Below are 21,924 nucleotides of genomic sequence, written 5' to 3'. Positions count from 1 at the left end.
GCTCTGGGCACACACACTGGCCACCTTGGAGAGGCATGGCTCAGAGAGGCAGCCTCACTTATTGCTGATGCATCAGCCTAGAGGCAGCTGTGCGATTTTGACTAGCTGGGGATCCCTGACCCTAGCCAGGCCTCCTTGCTTCATGAAGAAGACAGAGGCCTAGAGAGGTTGATTTGCCCAAGAAGACAGAACCCAATCTGAAATGAGTAGCTCTCCTCCCTCAGTCAGCTAGCATGAAGTGAGCACCAGCCAGGCACCTGCAGGATGTGTGAACACTCTCTGTGCTTGCTGTTTCCTGTCCACTTCCCGGCAGACGTATACCGATCCCCAGCCCATTGTGCCTAAACCAGAAGTGAATAACCTCATAGCCTTGCTACTTGGAGATATGAGAATTATGCAATCCCTCGTGTGACTATGACTACCAGGCTTCAGAAGTACTTCCTGGGCCTAATAGCTATGGAAAGAGCATCTAAGTGTTCAAAGGAAGGAGAGAGGAAGTCCCCCAGTAAGCTCCACATTGATTTATAGCAAAAAAGAAAAAAAAAGAAAAGAAATTGTAAGGCTGGGTATGGTAGTAAATAATATTTGGTAATAAATACATATTTTCTAGCCCAGATAAATTGCTCATTTCATCTAACTTCATTCTGAATTGAGGTATTTGAGTTTTTCTGGGTTGAAATATTTTATTTTTATATGGAGCTGGATGTAATTAAAGTTTATTAGAATGAGAAGTGCACACACACACACATTATTTACACTATAAGAACAGAACTGCACCTGGGCTTGGTGGCACACACCTTTGGACCTAGCACTTTGGAAGCAGAGGAAAGCGGATCTTTATGAGTTCAAGGCCAGTACAAAGCAAGTTCCAGGACCGCCAGGGCTATCTCAAAAAAGCCCAAGAAAACAAACAAACATAACAGAACTGCAATAAACCACCAGTAGTAAGGTAAAGTTTACACTGAAGTGAAACCCCATATGCATTCATGTAGTTTACAGCCTTCTTTTTTAGAACTGCTTGGATACTGTTGACAGTAGATACCAAATGCATTAAAGTCAAAGTCTCAGGAAGATGAGCAGTCTTAGTTATCTATGAAGATAACACCCCAACTTGTGAAAAGGTGTGTGTGTGTGTATGTGTGTGGTGTTTGTTTTAGAGGAGCCGTTTGATGTATCTTATAACCATCAAACTTCCAGTCAAGCCAAAAAATTCAAAGAAAAAAAAAAAACAGCAAGAATACCCAAACTTCTTTGTTCTCCCTCTCTCTCCCCTCCTCTCTCTCTTTAAAATGTCAGTAAGTATGTTACAGTTTGCATTATTTTAGTAAATAAATACTCCATGAGAATGAGTAGTTACTTCCGTTGGCACTTCTCTGTCCTGAACACTGTCTGGATCTGTGCTGGCTTTCTTCCTGTTTGGTCTTGTTTTGTTTTTCTGGAAGTTTTTGGTATCTTCTCTTTGTCATTAAATTTGAAACCTTAGATGGCTTACCTTGTTGTGGCTACAGTATGACTGGACTGGTTACAGTCCTTTTACTTTGAAGGTCATGTCCTTCTAGGTCTGGGGATTTTTTTTCTAGGCCATCCTTTTGTTTGGAACTTTTCTCCTGTTTCTGTGCCTTTTCTGGGTTACCCTTCAATCTGCAGTTTGATTACCTAATGTGATTCCTCTGTTTTTCAATATTTTAAATAGTTTATAGCAGAATATTCAGCATGACTGTCCAGTGCTCTGTGGATTTTTTTCATCCTTGCAATAAAAAAATTAATAACGATAAAAAAAAAAAACTCTGAGTTTTCAAAAAAAAAAAAAAATCACATCTTATTCCTGAGGACATGATAGCCTCATTTCTCTGAAAATAACTGTTTTCTTTTAAACTTCCCGAACCTCTCCCTTTTCTTCAAAATTCCTTTTGCTGATTGCTGGTTTGGGTTCTTATGTGACAGGCATTCCTTGTGGGTCTGACAGTCAGTGGCTATCAGCTCAAACCAGTGATTTTCAAGCAGAGGAGAGGGAAGTCTCCCCCCTTGACCACTGGACCACTCAGCAAGGACTGGAGCCACTCAGTGCTCTCATGGCTGGTGGGTGTGCATGGGTGGGAGGTATCATTCTTTGGCATCTGGTGGAAAAGGCCAGGGTGGCTGCTAAGCACTATGTAATACACAGAATATTCTCCCATGGCAAAGATTTATGAGGCCCCTATGTCAACAGCCAGGACATGCCTAGTTCATGTTCATGAATGAAATGGTAGGGTATGAAGGTAATGAAGGGTAAAAAACAAACAGGACCTATGTGTTAGGTACTGTAGTTTTGTTCTGTTAGGCAAACTACTGTCTTCAAAATTAATCTTTGACTCCGTGCCTGGAAGATATAAACGGGGCATTCAAGGAAGCGATGTGGAAAGAGCAGCATGGTATGGATAGGGGACAGGGAAGGGATCTGTTCTTCTGAAGCCCATTTTCTAGGTACTATTTCACCATCACACCTCAGGGGTTACAGCTCTGCTCTTCTACCTGTCTAAAGTGGAGAGTTTGCGAGCACAGCTGCTTCCTATGAAGGCTTCACGCAGCTGCGGGGCAGCACAGGCTTCAGAGACAACTGATGCCTGTGCTGTCTTTTAGTTACTAACACTGTCTGTTCAGTGGTGTTCTTGTTATCGTGCATGCATGTGTGTAGATCTAAGGACAACCCGGGGTGTCTTCCTCAAATTATCTACCTTATCACTGAGACAGGGCCTCTCACTGAACCTGGCTGGCTGACCAGTGAGCTCTAAGGAGCCACCCATCTCTGCACAGCCAGCACAGATCACAGGCGTGTGCTGCACCGCCCAGCTTTTTATGTGGGTGCTGGGGATCCAAACTCAGGTCCTTACGCTTACAAAGCAGGCACTTTACTTTACACACGTGCATGCGCGCACACACACACACACACACACACACACACACACACACTGACAGCCACCCCCCATGCCCATCATCAGCTGCCTGTTAAGGTTTCTATTATCATGCTTTCCTCTCCAGCTGAATGAAAAGCTCCTCGAGGCAGAACTTGTATTTCCTTATATTCCTCACAAAAGTCAGTGACAAATTTGAATGTGAAACTTCTCAATTAGCAGCTGCTCGTTGTGACCTCACATGTACCTGCTTCCCAATGGTACTGGGGGCACGGTGGAGACAGGAGGATAGCTCAGGCTTGCTGGCTGCTAGCCTGGCACTCCCATGCACATCCCCTAGACACACACAAGAGAGATTTGAGTGGGAGAAGGCAAAGCTTCAAGTAGACCTGCTCTACTATCTCAAAAAAAAAAAAAAATCAGAAATAAACTGACATAAATATAATGGTAGTGCAGCAAGTGGCCTTCAAGAAAGACTTGTTTTTCTGTCATGCTGGGGCCTGAATGTAAGTCCTTGTGCATCTACATGATCATGCTGCCACTAAACTACGAATGCTCCCAGCCCTGTGAAGAGCGTGCAGAATACAAACTTCCTGCAGGTGGAGAGGTGACTCTGGAGCTATGGAAAGTATTTCCTAACTCAAGAAAGGGCAATTTTAAAAAGAAGAAAAGGCAATACCTAACAGAGATGCACGATGTTAATAAAAAAGAAAGAAGAGGAGGACAAAGAGGACCAAGAGGAGGAAGAGGAAAAGGAGGATCAGGAGGTGGAGAGTCTCCTGTCTAGCTCTGGCAAGATCAGTCTGTAATACACACTAGTAACCATGGGCCATTCTGAAAGTCTCCAGAGCTAGCGCAGAGTCAACAGCTCAATGTACTGTAGTGTGCTTCCACCTGGTGGCAGGATGAGGAAATGGCACCAAACGTGGCTGTCTAGAGTGCAGAGGAAAGTAAAATAGAAATTCTTCACCAACACACTGGAGGGACTCCCTGGGAACATTTTCCAAGCTTGTTTGGACATTTTCCAAGGGTCCTTTTCGGGGAGGAAAACAAAAGGAATGAATGGATTGACGAAAGAGAACAAAGGATTTAAAAGATGAGCAGAGGCCAGGGGAGTAAGGAGAGAGCAAGCAAATGGGTAGGGCTCAGGAAAGCTTTGCCTGAATGCAAGAAGCATCTGCAAAACACCAAGTCTTTCAGCAGCACACGAGTCAGACACAACTGATGTCTGTGCTGTCTTTTAGTCACTAACACTGTTCAGTGGTGCTCTTGTTATCGTGTGTGTGTTTGTGTGTGTGTGTGTGTGTGTGTGTGTGTATGTGTGGGGGTAGATCTAAGGACAAGCTTCACCATCAAATGGTGGAGACTGCTGGCTAAGTCTGGGTGATATGAAACACTATAACGACACTTAGAGACAGAAATGTTCCTGTTCCTCTCCCAGACTCCCCAGAGTGTGATGGCAAAGCGACAGTATTCTTTACACATACGCATGCACACACATATACGTTTTTTTTTTCTTTTTCTTAAAAACTTACTTTGTGTTATGTGTATCAGTGTTCTGTGTGTGAGCCATGTTCACACTTGGTGCCCATGGGTTCAGAAGCCAGGGTTCTATCCTCTGAAATTGGGAATTACAGACAGTTATAAGACACCAAGTGGATACTGGGAACTGAACCTGAGTCCTCTGCAAGAGCAGCAAGTGCTCTTAGCCACTGAGCCATCTGTCCAGGCTAACAACAGTATTCTTTTTTGTTTGTTTGTTTGTTTTTTAAGGACAAGGTTTCCCTGTGTAGCCTTGGCTGTCCTGGACTTGCTTTGTAGCTCAGGCTGGCCTTGAACCCACAGAGATCCGCCTGCCTCTGCCTCCCCAAGTGCTGGGATTACAGGTGTGTGGCACCCCACCTAACTGCCCAGATTAGAAGCTCCCAAGTCATGCCTGACTCTTACCCATCTTCCATTCTCTCTGTTCCCGGGAGCTGGACTCTGCCCACTCCACCACCATCTAGGAATATCACACGGTGGCTTTTGTGATGTGCCTTGTACCTGAAACACCCCTCTCAGTGTCCTCATCTTCTCCAGGCCCCAGGGAGCAACTGAATTCGTTTTCCTGCTCATCCCCATGTAATCTCCACAGAGACTTAACTTTTGAAGAGTTTCCCAGTCATCTCAGCCACTGTGTCCTGTATTAGTGTCTTCTCAACTGCAGTTGAGCATGGTCCATGACAGCAGGAGAGGGCTTGGGTTGATTCAGTTAACTGGTGGATCTAAACTAACTGTAACAACATGTGTCAAAAGGAGTGAATGTTTATAACGGAATAAAGTATTCTAAAATACAAGAGTTTTGCCAGGTGATGTGGCAGTGCTTGCCTTTAATTTAAGGAGGCAGAGGAAGGTGGATCTCTGTGAGTTCAAGGTCAGCCTGGTCTACACAGGGAAATCTAGGACAGCCAGAGTTACATAATAAAGAGAGCCTGTCTCAAAACAAACAAACAAACAAACAAACAAACAAACAAACAAAAACCCAAAAGAATTTTGATTGCTATTATGTTAAATGGGTGTGTTGTGTATGTAAATATATCAATTTAAACAGCAAGCATATACCTTAACATTTATTTATATCACATTTAATATCTCTTGGTAAGATTTCACTCTTATGCCCACATTATTTCTTCTTATTAAGGTCTATCACCAGTGTTTAATATGGTGCCTGGTTATTTTCTCCGAGTTAATGCTAGCATGGGAAACAGCCAAAGAGGCCTTACATTACCCAGATTGTGCCTAAAACTTGCACTACTTGATGAACCTTTCAGCATTTTTTGTTGTTGTTGCTAGATATAATTACTTACATAATATAATACAAGATTTGATTTGTCCTGTCTCAGTATTTATACTTATTATTTCATTTTAGGTAAAAGAATAAAAACAAATAGTGGTATGATTAATGGCAGATATTTTTATTCTGCTTTTGCTTTTAAACAGTGCCTCTAATGGACATTGGCTTTTGGTTTCAACTATACTTTTTTATATTAAGGAAATCACTGAAAGCATTAGGATATTGAATAATTGGGGCAATGAAGAGTTTTAGGAAGCTAAATATGGACATGAATGTGATACAAAGCTGACTAGAGTCCAGAAACTGCAGCAAGTGTGGGATTTGCGCCTAAGTTTTTGAGGTGGCTCAGCGGTTAAGAGCACTGGCTGGTTGCTCTTACAGAGGTCCTGAGTTCAATTCCCAGTAACTACATGGTGGTGGCTCATGACCTCTATAAAGGGATCTGATGCCCTCTTCTGGCATGCAGGTGTACATACATACAGAGAACTCATACACTAAATAAGTTAAACAAACATAAGGAAGGAAGGAAGGAAGGAAGGAAGGAAGGAAGGAAGGAAGGAAGGAAGGAAGGAAGGAAGGAAGGAAGGAAGGAAAGAAAGAAAGAAAGAAAGAAAGAAAGAAAGAAGAAAGTTTTCTCTGAGTCTTAGCTTAAGCAGACTTATCTACAGTCATGAATAGAGGCCTGGGTTTCACCAAGAATAGATCAATGTGAGTTTGGGATATCCGTTACCTTGGTCTCTGCCCTACGTATTTATTGTTAGGAAATACAACTGGGGAGAGGGCAGGCCCATGCCAAGGTGTGCTCTCTGAGAAATTACGTCATGCAACAGATCTGATATAAGGAGATTTGTGGGGGGAAAAAGAGAGGAGTAAGGACCTGAAGAAGGGGTAGTGACAGTGAGTGAGCCATGAGGGCAGAGAGAGAGGAACAGAGAGGGAGAGAAAGGAAGAACCTAAGACAGAGAGAAAGAGAGAGAGAAGAGAGGCTGGGGAAGAGATGGGGGAGGAGGGGAAAGGAGGAAAGCAGGGGATTGGAGAGAGGAACCACAGGAACAGAGAGCGCAGGGGGGGGGCATCAGGCAGTCCTTCTATCTGGCTGCACACACCTGTCGCACCTGTCTGTGACAGCAAGTGATGACATGAACAATTGCTAGGAACCTGAGGGAAGGCCAGCATAACTGCCTTCAAGCCAGCATTTATACTCTTTCACAATCCCTCTGGAGTTTCAACAATCTGCCAGAATGCAATGGGTGGGAAGGGTTAACAGGCCATTTTGTGTCAGCACACTGTTCAACTTAGCCTTCTAATCATAACACCCTTGATTAGTTCAGAAAACCAGGACAGGCATAAGAATGCTTGCAGAGTATGCATCTATGTTCACTGCAGTAATGAGGGAAAAACTTAAAGCAATAATTAAAAAAATGGCACAGGACTAGAGAGATGGCTTAGTGGTTAAGAGCATTTGCTGCTCTTCTAAAGGACATGTGTTAAATTTCCAGCACCCACGTGGCAGCTATCTGTAACCTTAGTTCAGGGGATCTGATACCCTCACAAAGACTTCCATACAGGCAAAACACCTATGGCACATAAAATAAAAATTAAATAAAGTTAAAAAGAGAATAAATAAAAGAATGGCACATTGCTAGGTATGGTGGTGTACAGGCAAATCTCTGGTCTACAGAGTGAGTTCCAGAACAGCCAGGGTTTCACAGGAAAACCCAGTTTCAGGAAAACAAAACAAAACATTAAAAAAAAAAACAAAAAACCAACATCAGTAATATAGATTATTAGGCAATTGGCAAAAAGCACAAGGTGGAATTATGTGTACTAACACAGAAAACCAGCCTGTGGGAAAAAAGCTGAAGACGATATACGGGTTTAGATTTAGAAACTAGTCCCCAGCTGCTCCTAAAACCCCTCAACAGTCTATACGACTGCATGTACTAATCCTTGGTCATACATATGCACACATGAACAGGAAGAAACCCGCACTGGCGGGACCCCCAGTGCCCACGGATTTACGCTCAATCTGTACTGTTTAAACTTTCCTGACTAAGAAACAAACAAAAGGGAATAAAAGGTGCAAAGAACAGAAGAAAGGAAAGAAAGAAAACTAACCAGTGTCAGAGTTGGTTCTGGAATCTATGCAACGAAGAATCGCTTTGAGGATCCTTATCACAGTATTTTGTCTAGAATCAACACTCAAGTTTTCAAAATGAATCAACAATCACCCTTTCTGGGAGAAACCCAAAGGCCAGTTACAGACCGTGGGAAAACTCAAAGAAATAAAGGTTGGAGCCACTTTTTAACCTTTCAAATCTGTTTTCAAGGACTTCGACTGTTTTGTGTGTGTGTTTTTTTTTTTTTTGGACTTCGACAGTTTTATGTGTGAATTTCTCATTCTACGACTTGAAATGCAGTTTAGAAATAATTTGTTCCAGTGTCACAGTGCCTTCCCTTTAGTCCTTTAGTCCTATGATCCGAAGGGACCAACTCATGATCTGACAGAAGTTACTAGGAGTAATGCTGGTTGTCAAGGGAGGCACTTAGGAAAACAAAGGCTCCCATTCAGAAGTAAATACAAGGATGAACCAAATCACAGAGTGCAAAGCCCTGGGCCTTCTTTCCTTCCAGGGCTGGCTGGGGTTAGGGGTGGCAGGGTAGGGAGGGTAGTGTGTGTGTAGGGGGGTCAGCTGCCTTGCTGAAGCCCACCTCTGAATGCTGGTTTCCAGGAGAAAGCTCTGGTGGGAATCACTATTCAGCTCCATGCAGCTCTAGGAATGGGCTCCCCAGAACGGTCACTAAGCATGGTGGCTGAAGGCATCTCTTCCATTCCTCTTCATTTAGAACTAATCCCAATGGAGACTACTTGTTCTTTAGAATTTTCAGGATATTTTTTCACACACTCAATTTCACAAGCAAATGGTCCTTACTTGGGGGTGAGGAGGGGGTCTAAGTTCACTGCTTCTCAGTTCTGTAGTCTAGGCTACTGTCAAGGGGGCGTTTCTCATAAAGGTAGTGAAATGAATCAAAGAAGCAGAAGTTGACTAATACAGCCAGATAGTAAACTGATAATACTCATCTCTCTTTGCTTCTGTGTTATAAACACAGTGAACTAAGCATCTAAAACTTAATACTAAAAAAATAAAATAAAATAAAATAAAATAAAAAAAATTCCAGGGCTGAAGAGATGGTTAAGCGGTCTTTCTGCTCTTCCAGAGCCAGATTCAGTCCCCAGCACTGAACAACTATAGCACATACACATGCCCATTCACATACACACATACACACATACAAAGTAATTATTTCTTACAATCTAAATAAAAGAAATAAAGAAGTTGGAAGAAGGTTTCTTTTACTACTTAAATAATAAAGTTATATTTTCAAATTTTAAAACTCAAAATATGTTGCATCTATCATAAATAAGTTGGCAAAGATACTTTTCTACAAAGTGGTAAAAACATTTAAAAATCCGTTGAATTTTGCTAAAATTTTATTTATTTTGTGTTTTTTTTCTTCTTCCTCTTTTTCTTCTTCTTCTTGTTCTCCTGTTTTGAGTTAGAGTCTCTTTACAATCCATGTTGGCTTGAACTCTCTGCACAGACCAGGCTACCCTTGAACTCACAGCAATTCACCTGCCTCAGTTTCCCAAGTGATAGGATTATAGATATGACCCACCAGGTCAGGCACCATAAAAATTCTGTACAAGAATAAGTCATAACCAAAGAGAACATTCTCATATAACTTTGTTAACTCTAAGGAATTAAAATGGGTGTTGCGTCTTTGGGTTTCTGGGAAATTCTTGACTTTTGCAAGAGCAAGCCTGCATTATAGATGTGGGTTTGGGCTTCTCACCAGCACCAACTGTGAATGCACATTGATTACCATCACTGAAGTGCTTGCAGAGGAAGGAGTAAGACAGCACAGTCAAACAGGGCAGTTACTGCCTCAGAATGCCTACTGCCTCCAGGAGAGCTGTCCATGATGATGACAACCTTTCCTGCCTCAGTCTACTGCCTTCACAGGAGCTGCCCACAATGGCAGGACCTTCTCTTTAGTCTGTCAGCTAATCATCCTGCATGGGAAGGCTTTCCTGCCATAAACGCTTTGTGAAGTTTGTAAACTTTATAATCTCTCAGGGCATAAAAGTGGCCAGACCCGTCTGTGGATGCTCCAGACCTCTGTAATCTCCAGCCCCCCAGTAGGACTCATCCCAGATTATGCCAATTTGAGGTGAAAAATCTGGACAAAACCCCACCAATTTCTCGGAGCAGAACTGACCAATCCCTGAGCTTCCCACTAAAACCCATCAATCCCTGAACAGGAAAACATACTCTAGAAAGCTCCATTCCCTAATAAATCCTATACAAAGGCTGTGTCTGCTCAGTTCCCTGCTGTCTTCTCCTGGGAGCAGAGGAAGCTACTCCTGGACTTGTTTCTCCTCTCCTGGATTCATCCCTCCAATAAACCTCTTTTAAGAGATTTACTGCCTGGTGTGACTCTCTAATCAGAAGAAGCAACAAAGGGAAGAAAGAAGAAGCAAAGAAGGAATGGAACTTGGGCTCCTAAACTCCTCAGGGGTTGGGGTAATCCTCTGGAAGCTGCAATGTCTCCCCTGAGGAAGCCTCCTCTCAGAGCTGTGTGGTTCCTGAGCTCCCGTTTCTCAGCATGCTCTTCCTATGGGACACTGTCCCACCTCAGAGCTGGGATACCTTCCCAGATCTCAGAGTTGCGGGTTACCCTTCTCAGGATATCCTTCCACCCAAGTACCAGGAAGGCCAACAACAACAATAATAATATACTCTAACTGAGGAGGAAGAAAAAGGGATATCTCCTTGCTCCCAACAAGAAGGAAAGAAAAGGGATCTATGATGCTGAGGTTTGGAGAAGGCACAGGCACACCAGGAACCTAGAGCAGGGGCTGTAGCACACTGAAGGTCCTGGCAAGAGATGCTTGCAGAGAACCAGTAAACTGACGGCCGGCACTTCCACAATGAGCCCCCATACATACGGTACCTGGGGCCTAGTTCTGAGTCCTCTTCTGGATAATCAAGTGCAGTTTCTTGTTGTCACTGCAGTAGTCTATACAAAGATGACTCCAAAGTTTACACTCCAGATCACACTTACCAATCCAACTATGTCAAATACGTCTTAAACTGATACATGTAATTTAATTCAAATAAAATTGTCAACACAGGCTTGATAATCATGTCAAAGAGGATGATGATGATGATGATATGTAAGAAAGGAAGAAAAACTCAACAGTTCTGAAAAAAAATAACTAATGGGATTTAGTACTAGCTTAGTAAGAACAAACAAATCGGTAAATAGAGAGCTATAAGCCACACTTTATAGTTTTGTTTTGCTTTGCTTTGTTTGATACATGGTCTCTCATCGATGTAGCTCTGGCTGTCCTGGAATTCACTATATAAACCAGGCTGGCCTTGAACTTACAGAGATATCCCTGGGCCTGGTCTGGGCTTTTGAAAGCCTTGAAGCCGGTTCCAGGGACACACCTCCTCCAACAAGGACACCCCTCCTAATCCTTTTCAAACAGTTCCACTGACTGGGAACCAATCATTCAAACATATGAGCTTTTGAGGACCATTCTCATTCAAACTACAAAAAATGGAGTAAAAACAAAACAATGAACTAAAGAAAATATCATTTGAGTACAACTCTTGACTAAATCCTACGGATAACTATAATTTTGGAGGGAAAAAACATAAACATTAAAATCTAAACCTTCTGTCCATCATAAAACAGGTAAAGAATAAGGAGGAAGAAACAGACTTAGAATCTTTTTTATTTACCTATATGCACCTATATATGTATGATATATGAAAAAAGATTTCATTCACAATGGGAAAATGTTGGCTGAGAATGTACTCCAGTTGACAGAGTGCCTGCCTCAACTATTTGATCCCCATAATTCTATAAAACTGGACATGGTGGTTTGCAATTGTATTTCTAGCACTGGGAAAATATAGGCAAGGAGGATCAGAAGTTCAAGGCCATCTTCAGCTATATGACCAGTCCAAGGCCGGCCTGGAATACAGAAACCCTGATTCTAAACTAACAACCAACCAACCAATTAAGCAACAACAACAACAGCTAAATGAAAAGAAATTACAAGAAAATAGACCTACACCAAAGAAAGATGATTAAGAGTTCACTGAATAAAAATAAATAAATAAATGAATGAATTAAAAAAACAAACAAACAGAAAACAGGCATATAATGACGAACTAGTTAAATTTAGAAATCTTATGGAACAGAATCAAATGGATATGAAACATATTTTCTGGAATTCTAACTTCTTGAAGAGAGTAAAATTGTATTTATAGACTTCTGTGAGAAAAAAAGTGACAAAAGAATTAGAATTATATGCCAAACCAAAGAATGCTTGGAGTATAATGTCACAACAAAGATTCTCAGACTTGGAAAGACCCTGAGGGTACATTACCCTTCCTAAAACACACACTGATGGAAATACCTGGACCAGAGAGAAGGGCAGTGTACGAGGTACAGCAGTGGGCCAAATGTACACAGCTGTTGATATCGAGGGCTGCTTTTTCTCCTCCAGCACTGAGGACTGAACACAGGGGCCTGAGCGTGTGAGGCACTCCATCACTCACCTATATTCCCAGTTCACTGTGAGGTTTAGTTACATTAAAACAAAGGTAATTAGATATCCAGAGTGCTCGCCCTGGAAAATCTACTGTGGACTCTTTTTTTCTTCCTTTCTTCCCATATTCAACATTTCATGACTCTCCCCCTAGCTGTTTGTCCTTTTCCCAGAGAATTCCGTTAAGTTCAACTACTTATCCATGAGCGTTTTCAGTGATATTAACTTAATAAGTATTAACTTGGAGAGTTTAATTGTTGTAATCTTTTGGTTAACTCTTCCAAGAAATCTTTGTTGTTTTGAGATTGCTTCTTTTGCAAAGCAAACTATCCCTGTTTAATTAACAGACTCTCCCCTGAATTTTAATGATAATGTGAAGTAAAAAAACAAAACAAAACAAAACAAAAAACATGCTGTCCTTTTATATTAACTTTTGGTAGAAGTCTCTGCTTTGAATTATGATTCTATTCATAATGTCTGACCATGTCTCATTTTCAGCTTATAATTATAACCAGAAGTCTAGACTGGCATCATGTAATGACTTTCTGCATGTTCTCTTTTCTCCTGGGATGCCAGCCTCAGGTACCTAATGAGTATTAGAAATGTGGCTAGACTTGGTGGTGCACTCCCGTCACCCCAGCACTCAGGGGGGCAGAGGCAGGTGGATCCCTGTGAGTTTGAGGCCAGCTTGGTCTACAAAGTAAGTTCAGGACAACCAAGGCTACACAGAGAAACCCTGTCTCAAAAAAAAAACAAAACCCAAAAACAAAACAAAAAACAAACAAACAAACAAAAAAAAGAAATGTGGCTAGTGCAACTGCAGGACCAACTTGACAATTCCATTTCTTTTAATCAATTTAAATAGAGATGTGAAAAGCCACATGTGGCAGATGGCTACTGTACTGTACAGTCTAGTTCTGATTCTTCTGTGTTCATGATGTGCTCTTGCAGCAAATGTGTGGTCACCACTGCGCTTTTTAGCCAGATCCTTCCTTCTCCTGTCTATTGAGCTCCAAGGGAGAGAAAAAAAAGATGGCTGTTGGGGAGACAGCTGTGTAGTAACTCCTAAACTGTACTGTGGGATAAGGCCAGTGGGTAGAAACTTCGCTTCAGCAAGCCTTGATAGAAAGGTATCTGTCTGTACTTGGCTCTCTCACCCTCTACACTGCCCTACAGGCACCAGCACACAGACATAAGGAGAGATGGAGGGTTGGGGAGGTATGCAAGAGAATGGTACCCAGGACCAACCCACAAAGGGCAACTCTTTCCTGCATCTTTTTCCCCGCCCTGGATTCAAGAGTAGAGATTCTCTCAGAATGAGACATCATTGTTCCTAACAGTGGTTGCAGTGTCCCAGCAGGAAATTAAGTGACAGAGGAAAGGTGTCAAGTAGATATACTTGTTCCTTGCTGTGGTCCACTTTGATGGCTAAAATGATGAGGGCATTTAAAAACAGCTCAAAATTCAACAACTGGTGCCCTCATAGGACAGGTAGATAAAGATAGAAAGGCCACAGCAGCAGAGACTGGAGAGATGCAGCTACAACCAACGCCCGCCGTGGGTAGGGGGTTAGGGCTGCCAGCAAACACCGGAAGCCAGGAACCCGCAAGAAGGGTACCTTTCCTAGAGGCTTCTGAGGAGTCATGACGCTGTGACACCTTGACTTCAGACTTCCAGAACTGCGAGAAAATCCCTGAGTTCGAGCTGCCTAGTTTACGGCGCCTTACTACTGTGATAGCAGTTCTGGAAAGTCAATGAGCACAGTATTGCTCCCTGAAACAGAAATGGCCGCGGCAGCTGTTCTCACACACAGGAAAAGTACCACACTCTGTCCTATGGCTGAATGAAAGCGTACAGATTCATATCCTGGTCTCATCTGAGGTAGATTTTGCAAGAGTACACTTTAACAGCATCTTAGCTTGGGGGCATGGTTATAAGGTACAACAACCTTTTAAAAATGCTAGTGTTTGTGGGAGTCTGTGGTGGAGGTAGAGACTCAAGGGAGAAGGGGAAGGGTTCCATTACTGAATCTTAATTTCCAACCAAGAGAAGACCCATGCAACCTGAGCCAACGGGATACTGCGGCGTCCCAGAGCCACGAAGACCACACTCACCACCTAGTTACTCATTTTACTACTGTTTGTGATCTTTAGTCTTTTGACTAAAAGTGGCCTTTATCAACTATTGAGAAGACAAGCCACTGGCTCCCCCAATTTTCTCCTGTGCAAAGCGCTTGCCCTAAAGAGAGATGGATTTTTATTCTCTGCGTCTGCAAGTGCAAAAATCCCAAACTCTGATGGCCTGAATTTTATCTGTTCTCCTCTGTTGAGCTCCCTGATACAGCCCCTATGGCTGGATAATTTCCACAGAAAAAGATGGAAGGTCACACAAGGAGCAACTCTTCTTCCATAAAGAAGTGACTTCACCTTTTTCACATCACTAAATTTTGCTTAAAATGCTAAAATAGGCTAGGCCGTAGTGGCACAAACCTTTGATCTCAGCACTTAGGAAGCAGAGGCAGGTGGATCTCTGAGTTTGAGGCCAGCCTGATCTATAGAGTGGGTTCCAGGCCAGGGCTACACAGAGAAAACCTGTCTCAAAAAGAAAAAGGAAAAAAAAAAAAAAAAAAAAAAAGAAAGGAAAAAAAAAACTACAAAAAGCTAAAATAAAGTCATAAATGGCAGATACAGAAATAATTATAACAGTGAATACAAATGTGATTTGAAGAAGTGATAACAGATTATAAATAAGTTAAATATAACACATTAATAGAGAACTTCAATGGAGATCCAAGAAGTATATTACTGAATGCTTTAAATATGTAACTACAAATCAAAACAATTTTCACAATTGAAATTCAATGAAAAATTGTTTTCTCTAAAACAATAATATGTATGAGAATAGAGCCGCTTCTAATTTGAAGATTTATTTTAAAGAAATCCTTGTCTTCTGTTGGTAAAGGATACTTAATCCTCTTCCAGTATAATTTTATTGCCTGTTGTGGGCAGGGTACTGAAATACCATGGAATTATTTTCAGAGATGATATATTTGATGTACAACTTGCAACTTACAGAAATGATCACACACCTCATTAGTAGAGTCTCTCTTGGCCCGAGCACGTTCAAAAGAATGAATTTTCTTGGCACTCATCTCATCAGACTCAGCAATGACATAATACCTGGGCGAGTAAGCACGGGACAAGCTTCCAACCAGCCTCAAGATCTCAGTGGTATGTCCACCTAGAAACAAACACAATACGACCAAGGGTTAATAGCACAATGGGGAGGAGCCATTGGAGAGGGAGCTTAGTGGCTAAGGGCTCTTCCTGTTCTTGTGTCTCACACCCATTTTCAGGTAACCCCAGTTCTAGGAAACCTGACCTTTCTTTGCCCTCCACAGGCACCAGGCATCCACATGGTACACATACATATACACAAGCAATTCACTCGTACACATAAAAAAATCTAAGAAAAGAAGGGAGAGGAAATGCAATGAGGACTGGAAAGATGGCTCAATGCTTAAAGATGGTGTACTTCTCTTGTAGAGGACCCAAATTCAGTCCTTGGCACCTGCATTGGGCAACTCAGCTTCAGGAAATCTGATGCTTCTATGGTCACTGGCACACACATGCTAACACTCCTCCCACACACACACTATAAACATAATTAAAATTAAAATATAAGCTGGGTGATGGTAGCACATACCCTCAATCCCCAGCACTCGGAAGGTAGAGACAGGCAGATTTCTGAGTTTGAGGCCAGCCAGGTGTACAAAGAGAGTTCTAAGACAGCCAGGGTTACACAGAGAACCTGTCTCAGAAAAAAACAAACAACCCACAAATAAATATATAAATAACAAAGACACAAAACACACAACCTATTCCCTTATATAAGTACTGCTTTTATATAGATGATAATAAATGCATTAAAAACAGCATTATCACTAAAAAAATGAGATGGTACATGGAAGTATAAGACACTTTGATTTTTAGGAAATCAAGAAAGCTGGAGAGGAAAGGGCAAGATACACACACACTTATAAAGAGAATGCAAGTCCGGGGACGGGGAAAGCCACTAAAATGGGATGACAAAGGGCTATGAAAAAGCAATGCCCTCAAAATAAGAATGACCCTAGAAAAGCTAAGAAGACGAAATATAAAAATGACAGCTGGGAAGACCTTTAGTCAGAGGCAGGATCATTAAGAGCATGGGACAGTGAGATGCGGGCTGTTTTCATGGGGCAAAGGAAACACTGGGTGAAGTGAGGTCAGGCAAGCAGGACGAAGACCAGACAAGGCGCTTTCTGTGTGGAGAAGCAATTTAATGAGCTCTGACATTAGGGTGTGAGCTTGCTGAAGGAAAAGTGTTAGCTACTGCCTCAGGTTCTAACAGAGGTCTCAACACAGAGGTCTTCAACTGCTACCAGTTCTACCAAAGGAGTCTATGTTCCGTTTCTTAAATTTTGCAATCAAAAAAAACATTAACACTTTCTTCTCAAAATCATAACTTTAAAAAGCAACTACAGCCAGGTGTGGTGGCACATGCCTTTAATCAGCACTCAGGAGGCAAACATAGGTGAATCTCTGCAAATTTGAGGCCAGCCTGGTCTACAGAGTGAGTTCCAGGACAGCCAGGCTACACAGAGAAACCCAGTCTCAAATAAACAAAACAATTACGGCGGGGCTGGAGAGATGATGATTCAGCAGTTGAGAGTTCTCCCTGCTCTTGCAGAGGATTGGAGTTCAGCTCTCAGCATTAACATGGGGTAACTCACAACAGCCTACAACTCCAGCTCCAGAAGATATGACACCTCCCACGCCACCCTCCACACACACACACACATACACATTAATAAAACGAAAGAAAAAGAAATCTATTATTTAAAAATCAATTACAGCTGGGCATGATGGTGCATAGCTTTAATCCCAACGCTCCGGGAGGCAGAGGCAGGCAGAGGCAGGCGGATCTCTGAGTTCGAGGCCAGCCTAATCTACAAAGTGAGTCCAGGAAAGCCAAGGCTACCCAGAGAAACCCTGTCTCAAAACAAAACAAAACAAAACAAAACAAAACATCAATTACAGTCATCCCTTTAGTACCTGTGGGATACAGGGTTCTGGGTTCCCCACTGAATCCAAAATCTCCAGGTGCTCAAGTTCTTTACAAATAAATAGTGTCATTTCTATAAATAACCTACACATTTCCTCCTACACATTTTCTTGCTTATTTAATATACTATAAATGCTAGTTAAACAATTAGTATACCGTAGTATTGAAGGAATACTATAGTGTTGAAAAATCTGTGTATCTTCATTACAAATGCATTCTTTCTCAAGTGTTTTGGATCTGAGGATGCAAAACCCACTTCTAGGAAAGAGGCCAACTGCCCCTACCCTGTAGTTTCTTTCAGGAGAACTATCATGACTACAAGGAAAGACTATCTACCTCTAACATCTGAGCTACCCAACCAAACTCCTTATCAGTTGTGTTTCCATTTTATTTCACAAGCTCCTGGGGTCAGCCAGGCCAATCCCTTCACTGTTTGCTTCAGTCTTCCTATTTGTTACATCCTCCTTGCCTCTGGTTATGCTGCCTTTCTTACTTAGAAAGCTCCTTCAGACCATCTCCTTTTGTTCCAAAAATGTGGTTTTACTCACACATGAACACATAGAAAGACAATTATACGAAGTATGTCGGGTTTTCCTCATCCGATACTCTAATGAGAGAAAGACTGTTTTCCCAGGTTCTAGAGTGAATTAGGGAGGATGGGGGTATAGCTGCAGTGTGAACTTCAGGAAGTAGAATCAAATGTTTACTTTATAACTTGCAACCCTTCTTCTTGCTTTATACGCATTTTAGTATTTTTATCTTGGGCCTTGAAAAAGGATTGGACCAAGTAGTTTCCCATCCCTGTCCCCACAAATGGAACAATTAATGATAAAACCTAGTATCCACAATGAAATGGGAGCTTCATAAAACTTGCTGTAATAGTTCCTGTTTGTTTGTTTGTTTGTTTGGTTGGTTGGTTTTTAATGGTTTCTCGGTGTAGCCTTGGCTGCCCTGGACTTGTTTTGTATACCAGGCTGGCCTCAAACTCACAGAGATCCCCCTGCGTCTGCCTCCCGAAGTGCTGGGATTAAAGGCCCACCTTGCCCAGCCTCCCTTCCATTTTTTTAAAGGGAACACTCACTGAACGCACTCACTGCAAATTTAACCTGGCTACTAAGTAAAGTCACTAAAATGATTTACCCGGTAACTAAATAAAGTCATTAAATGATGGACTCTGTCCCTGAGGTTCCATTTCACTCTTTTATTATCTTAGGGGAGGGCAGTGGTTAGGAGCACTTACTGCTCCTCCAGAGAACCTCAGTTTCATTCCCAGTACCTACTTTAAGCTACTCAAAACTACATGTAACTGAAGTTCCAGGGAATCTGATTACCTTTTCTGGCCTCTGTAGGCACGCATGCACATATATATCACTCAAACACACGTGTACATAAATAAAAAAAATATCTTTTTTAAAATAAGAGGGATAAAGTCATTTTAGTAGATGGGTATCTATACGAACATGCAGATATACTCAAATGAAAAACAAATCTTTAAAAGAGAAACATACTGGAGATCATTATTAACTGATAAAATACAATTCCATAGACCTTAAAACACGCCCGGCATCCAATAACTTCTTTATTTTTTTTTAATGTTTAAATGTGTATTTATTGTGTATGAAGGTTTTGTTTGCATTTATACCTGTGTACCATTTGTGTGCCTGGAGACCAAGGAACTTAGAAGAGGATGGAGGATCCTGCCATGCTCTGCACAGCTCCTGACCTAACTGGGTAGTGAGGGAATAAAGAAAAGACAGACATGCAGACACATATACAGAATGGCTGGGATTGCGTGGTCTGGGCTCTCTGATGAAGAAACCGCAGGACCCTAGAAGCTCACAGTGTTTACTCTATACGGCTGAACAGGAAAGCAGGGATATTACAAGGAAACAGGGTTGTTATATACAGTTGGACAAGGAGGCAAGCTTAGCTCTGTAGGAGCAGCCTCTGTAGGGGAGCAGTCTTTTTCAGGGCACGATCGTATCAACAATATTCATCCACTCAGGACTCCACTCAGTCCCTACAGGATCCCTGGGAATTATAGACGCCTGTGAGCCACCATGTGGGTGCTGGAACTCAAACTCTGGTCCTCTGCGAGAACAAAGACTCTTCACTGCTGAGCTATCTCTCCTGCCGTCCAATCACTTCTTTCCTGCCATCTTGCTCCAAGCCACTCTCTCACATAAATTATGAATACAGCTTTATATAGATCACATCCCCACTTCCTCTCCCTTTTCTTCTTGAAGCTATTTTCAACGCTACATCCAGTATGTTCCTTCTAAAAATAACTGATAAATATTTTACTTCTGTTCAAAAAGTCCCCAGTGACTTTGCATCACACTTGAAAAAACTTGGTACTTCTTATATAATTAATACGAGATTTTAGTCCTTCTCTGTGTGGCAACTACTCATTTGTTTCATCTCCTGTTAGCTTTCCTATTTCGTGCACCACAGTATCTCTGCCCTTTTCCTAGTGCTTCTGTGGCAAGTGAGACTTGTTTTGTTTTTTTCTATTTTCAGTTTTTGTTTTTCCCAGAGCTCAGGGTAGTGTCCGGCCTTTCAAAATATAAGTAAGGAAGGAATTATAATTGCATGTAAGTTTGGCATATTTGCTTATATCATAAATATTATTTGTGTGTGTGTATGTAGTCATTTCACATAATATTTTAGTCAATGATAGTATACTTGACTGGTGACAAGAGATTAAATGGGAACTGAACAATCCTTATTGTCTAGTGACACGACTACCATCATAACATAGCCCAAGGTATTCTATGTTTGTAGGGCTTTATAAACAAATTTATTGTGCTGCCTATCTTATAGAAAAGTACAACATACACTATTATATACAGTGCATAACACCTGATAATGATAATATACAACTACATTACTGGTTTATGTATTTTTATTAGCGTGTTCTATTTTTAAAAGTTTACTGTAAAACTGTTTGTCCTTAAAAGAATTTACTGTGTCTCTTGGCTGCATCACGTCCTGTTAGGTTTGATTTATTTTTGTTTTACTGCTCCTGGAGCAACAGGCTATATCATATGTATTCCAGATAGCATTGATGTATAGGATCGGCTGTCACCTTGGTTGTGTAAGTAAAGTCGAGTAGTGCTTGACTATACACTGGTCAAAACTGTTCATTTAAAATTTTAAGTTTTACTTTTTACACAGCTAGTTAGACAGTTTATTGCTCGCACCCCGTCACTCTGAAGGGACTGTTCTACAAAGTGTCCACTTCTTTTTATCTTCAAAGACTTCGCAGATTTATAAGTGCAACAGCTCTGTCTCGTTCACGTTTCTTAAATACAAAAGGCCTAGATTAATAACGCACGGCAGCAAAGAGGGCAACTGTGTATCGACATCAAAAGGCCTCAGCGTACTCCGTCGCTAATTATTTGTTAGAAAGCTGTACACTACAGAGAGGCTTAATTACAGACAAGTAGTAAGGACTTAACTTGTCTTAATGACAAGGCGGCTGGGTGGCGTCAGCTAACCAGCATTTTTCCCTGGCTGGGGTGACCAGTTCCGGAAACGCAGGGAAACTACAAATCTCAGCGTGCACCGCTCCTAAAGGCGCTAAGAAAGCCATAGAGAGTCGCGGTGCACTCTGGGGTTTGCAGTCCCGGACACAGCCCATCGGCCTCCGAATACTTACCGGATCCGGCAACTATCAAGACTCTGAGAGACTCTCGGGGAGTGACGTGAAGGGGTCGAAGCACTTGCCATAGTCGTACCGCCAGCAATATCGCCACGGATACCGCTGCAGCAGCTAGAATCAGAACGCTCACCATTCAAAGGGGCGGTGCATGCGTAGTATTTCCGGAGCCAGTGGTCAAAGTTTACGAGCTGGCAGCTAAACAGCAAACGCGAAGGCTTGCCCCTCTCTTTGGGAGGAGCTTGTCTGCGCTGGGCGGAGCTTGGAGTTGGGCGGTCAAAGTTCAGAAGTGTGCTCCGATTGGGTAACGCAAAGCGACACGTCTTCGTGTCTCGGTGGGCGGAGCTTGTCTGTGGTGGGCGGAGCTAGTTGCAGTTGCCTGAAGCCTGGCCGCATGGGAAGGTTATGACCGTCCTTACCAGGTTTTGTGTCGCAGTTGTGTTGGCCTAAACTGAAATTGGAAAGTTAAGTGCTGGAGAAGTTTGATTTCCGCCAGTGACGAGGTCAGGCTATGTATACCGTGATGCGGGTATACTAATACCCGCATTAGTAACTGCCCCAGCCCTGCCAGCTTTAGACTGAGGCTCAAGGGATCACTTCCTTTTTTCTTCCTACAAAACACACAGAACTGAATTTTCTTCAACCAGTCAGAAGCATGCCCTTAAGGGGAAACCATTCAAATTTGCCCTTTCCCAACATTTCATGTTTTTACTTTTCTAGACAATTTCACAGCTCTTAAACTATGACCAGATCCTTAAAACTATGTCATATTCCTGAAAGAGGCGGAAGCTCCTTGGCTTCAGGT

The 21,924-nt window shown here is 42.1% G+C and overlaps 1 protein-coding gene across 3 annotated transcripts in view; it reads right to left on the bottom strand.

Moving 5' to 3' along the window:
- Alg14 (ALG14 UDP-N-acetylglucosaminyltransferase subunit) overlaps nt 1-21,358 on the bottom strand; it is a 73,496-nt gene extending 52,138 nt beyond the window's left edge. For all 3 annotated transcript variants that reach the window (XM_055628315.1, XM_055628316.1, XM_055628317.1), the window contains exons 1-2: nt 21,120-21,358; nt 15,441-15,592 (exon numbers count right to left, since the gene is read on the bottom strand). In XM_055628315.1, coding sequence (XP_055484290.1) covers nt 15,441-15,592; nt 21,120-21,255 — 288 coding nt within the window. In that variant the 5' untranslated portion in view covers nt 21,256-21,358. The remainder of the gene's footprint in view (nt 1-15,440; nt 15,593-21,119) is intronic.
- Between the last annotated feature and the right edge of the window lie 566 nt (nt 21,359-21,924).

The sequence above is a fragment of the Psammomys obesus genome, unplaced genomic scaffold (genome assembly GCF_907164565.1).
Source record: "Psammomys obesus unplaced genomic scaffold, mPsaObe1.curated_primary_1811, whole genome shotgun sequence".
In the NCBI taxonomy this organism is placed as follows: domain Eukaryota; kingdom Metazoa; phylum Chordata; class Mammalia; order Rodentia; family Muridae; genus Psammomys; species Psammomys obesus.
The sequence above is the reverse complement of the archived record's forward strand: the minus strand, read 5'-3'. Positions and strand labels throughout refer to the sequence as shown.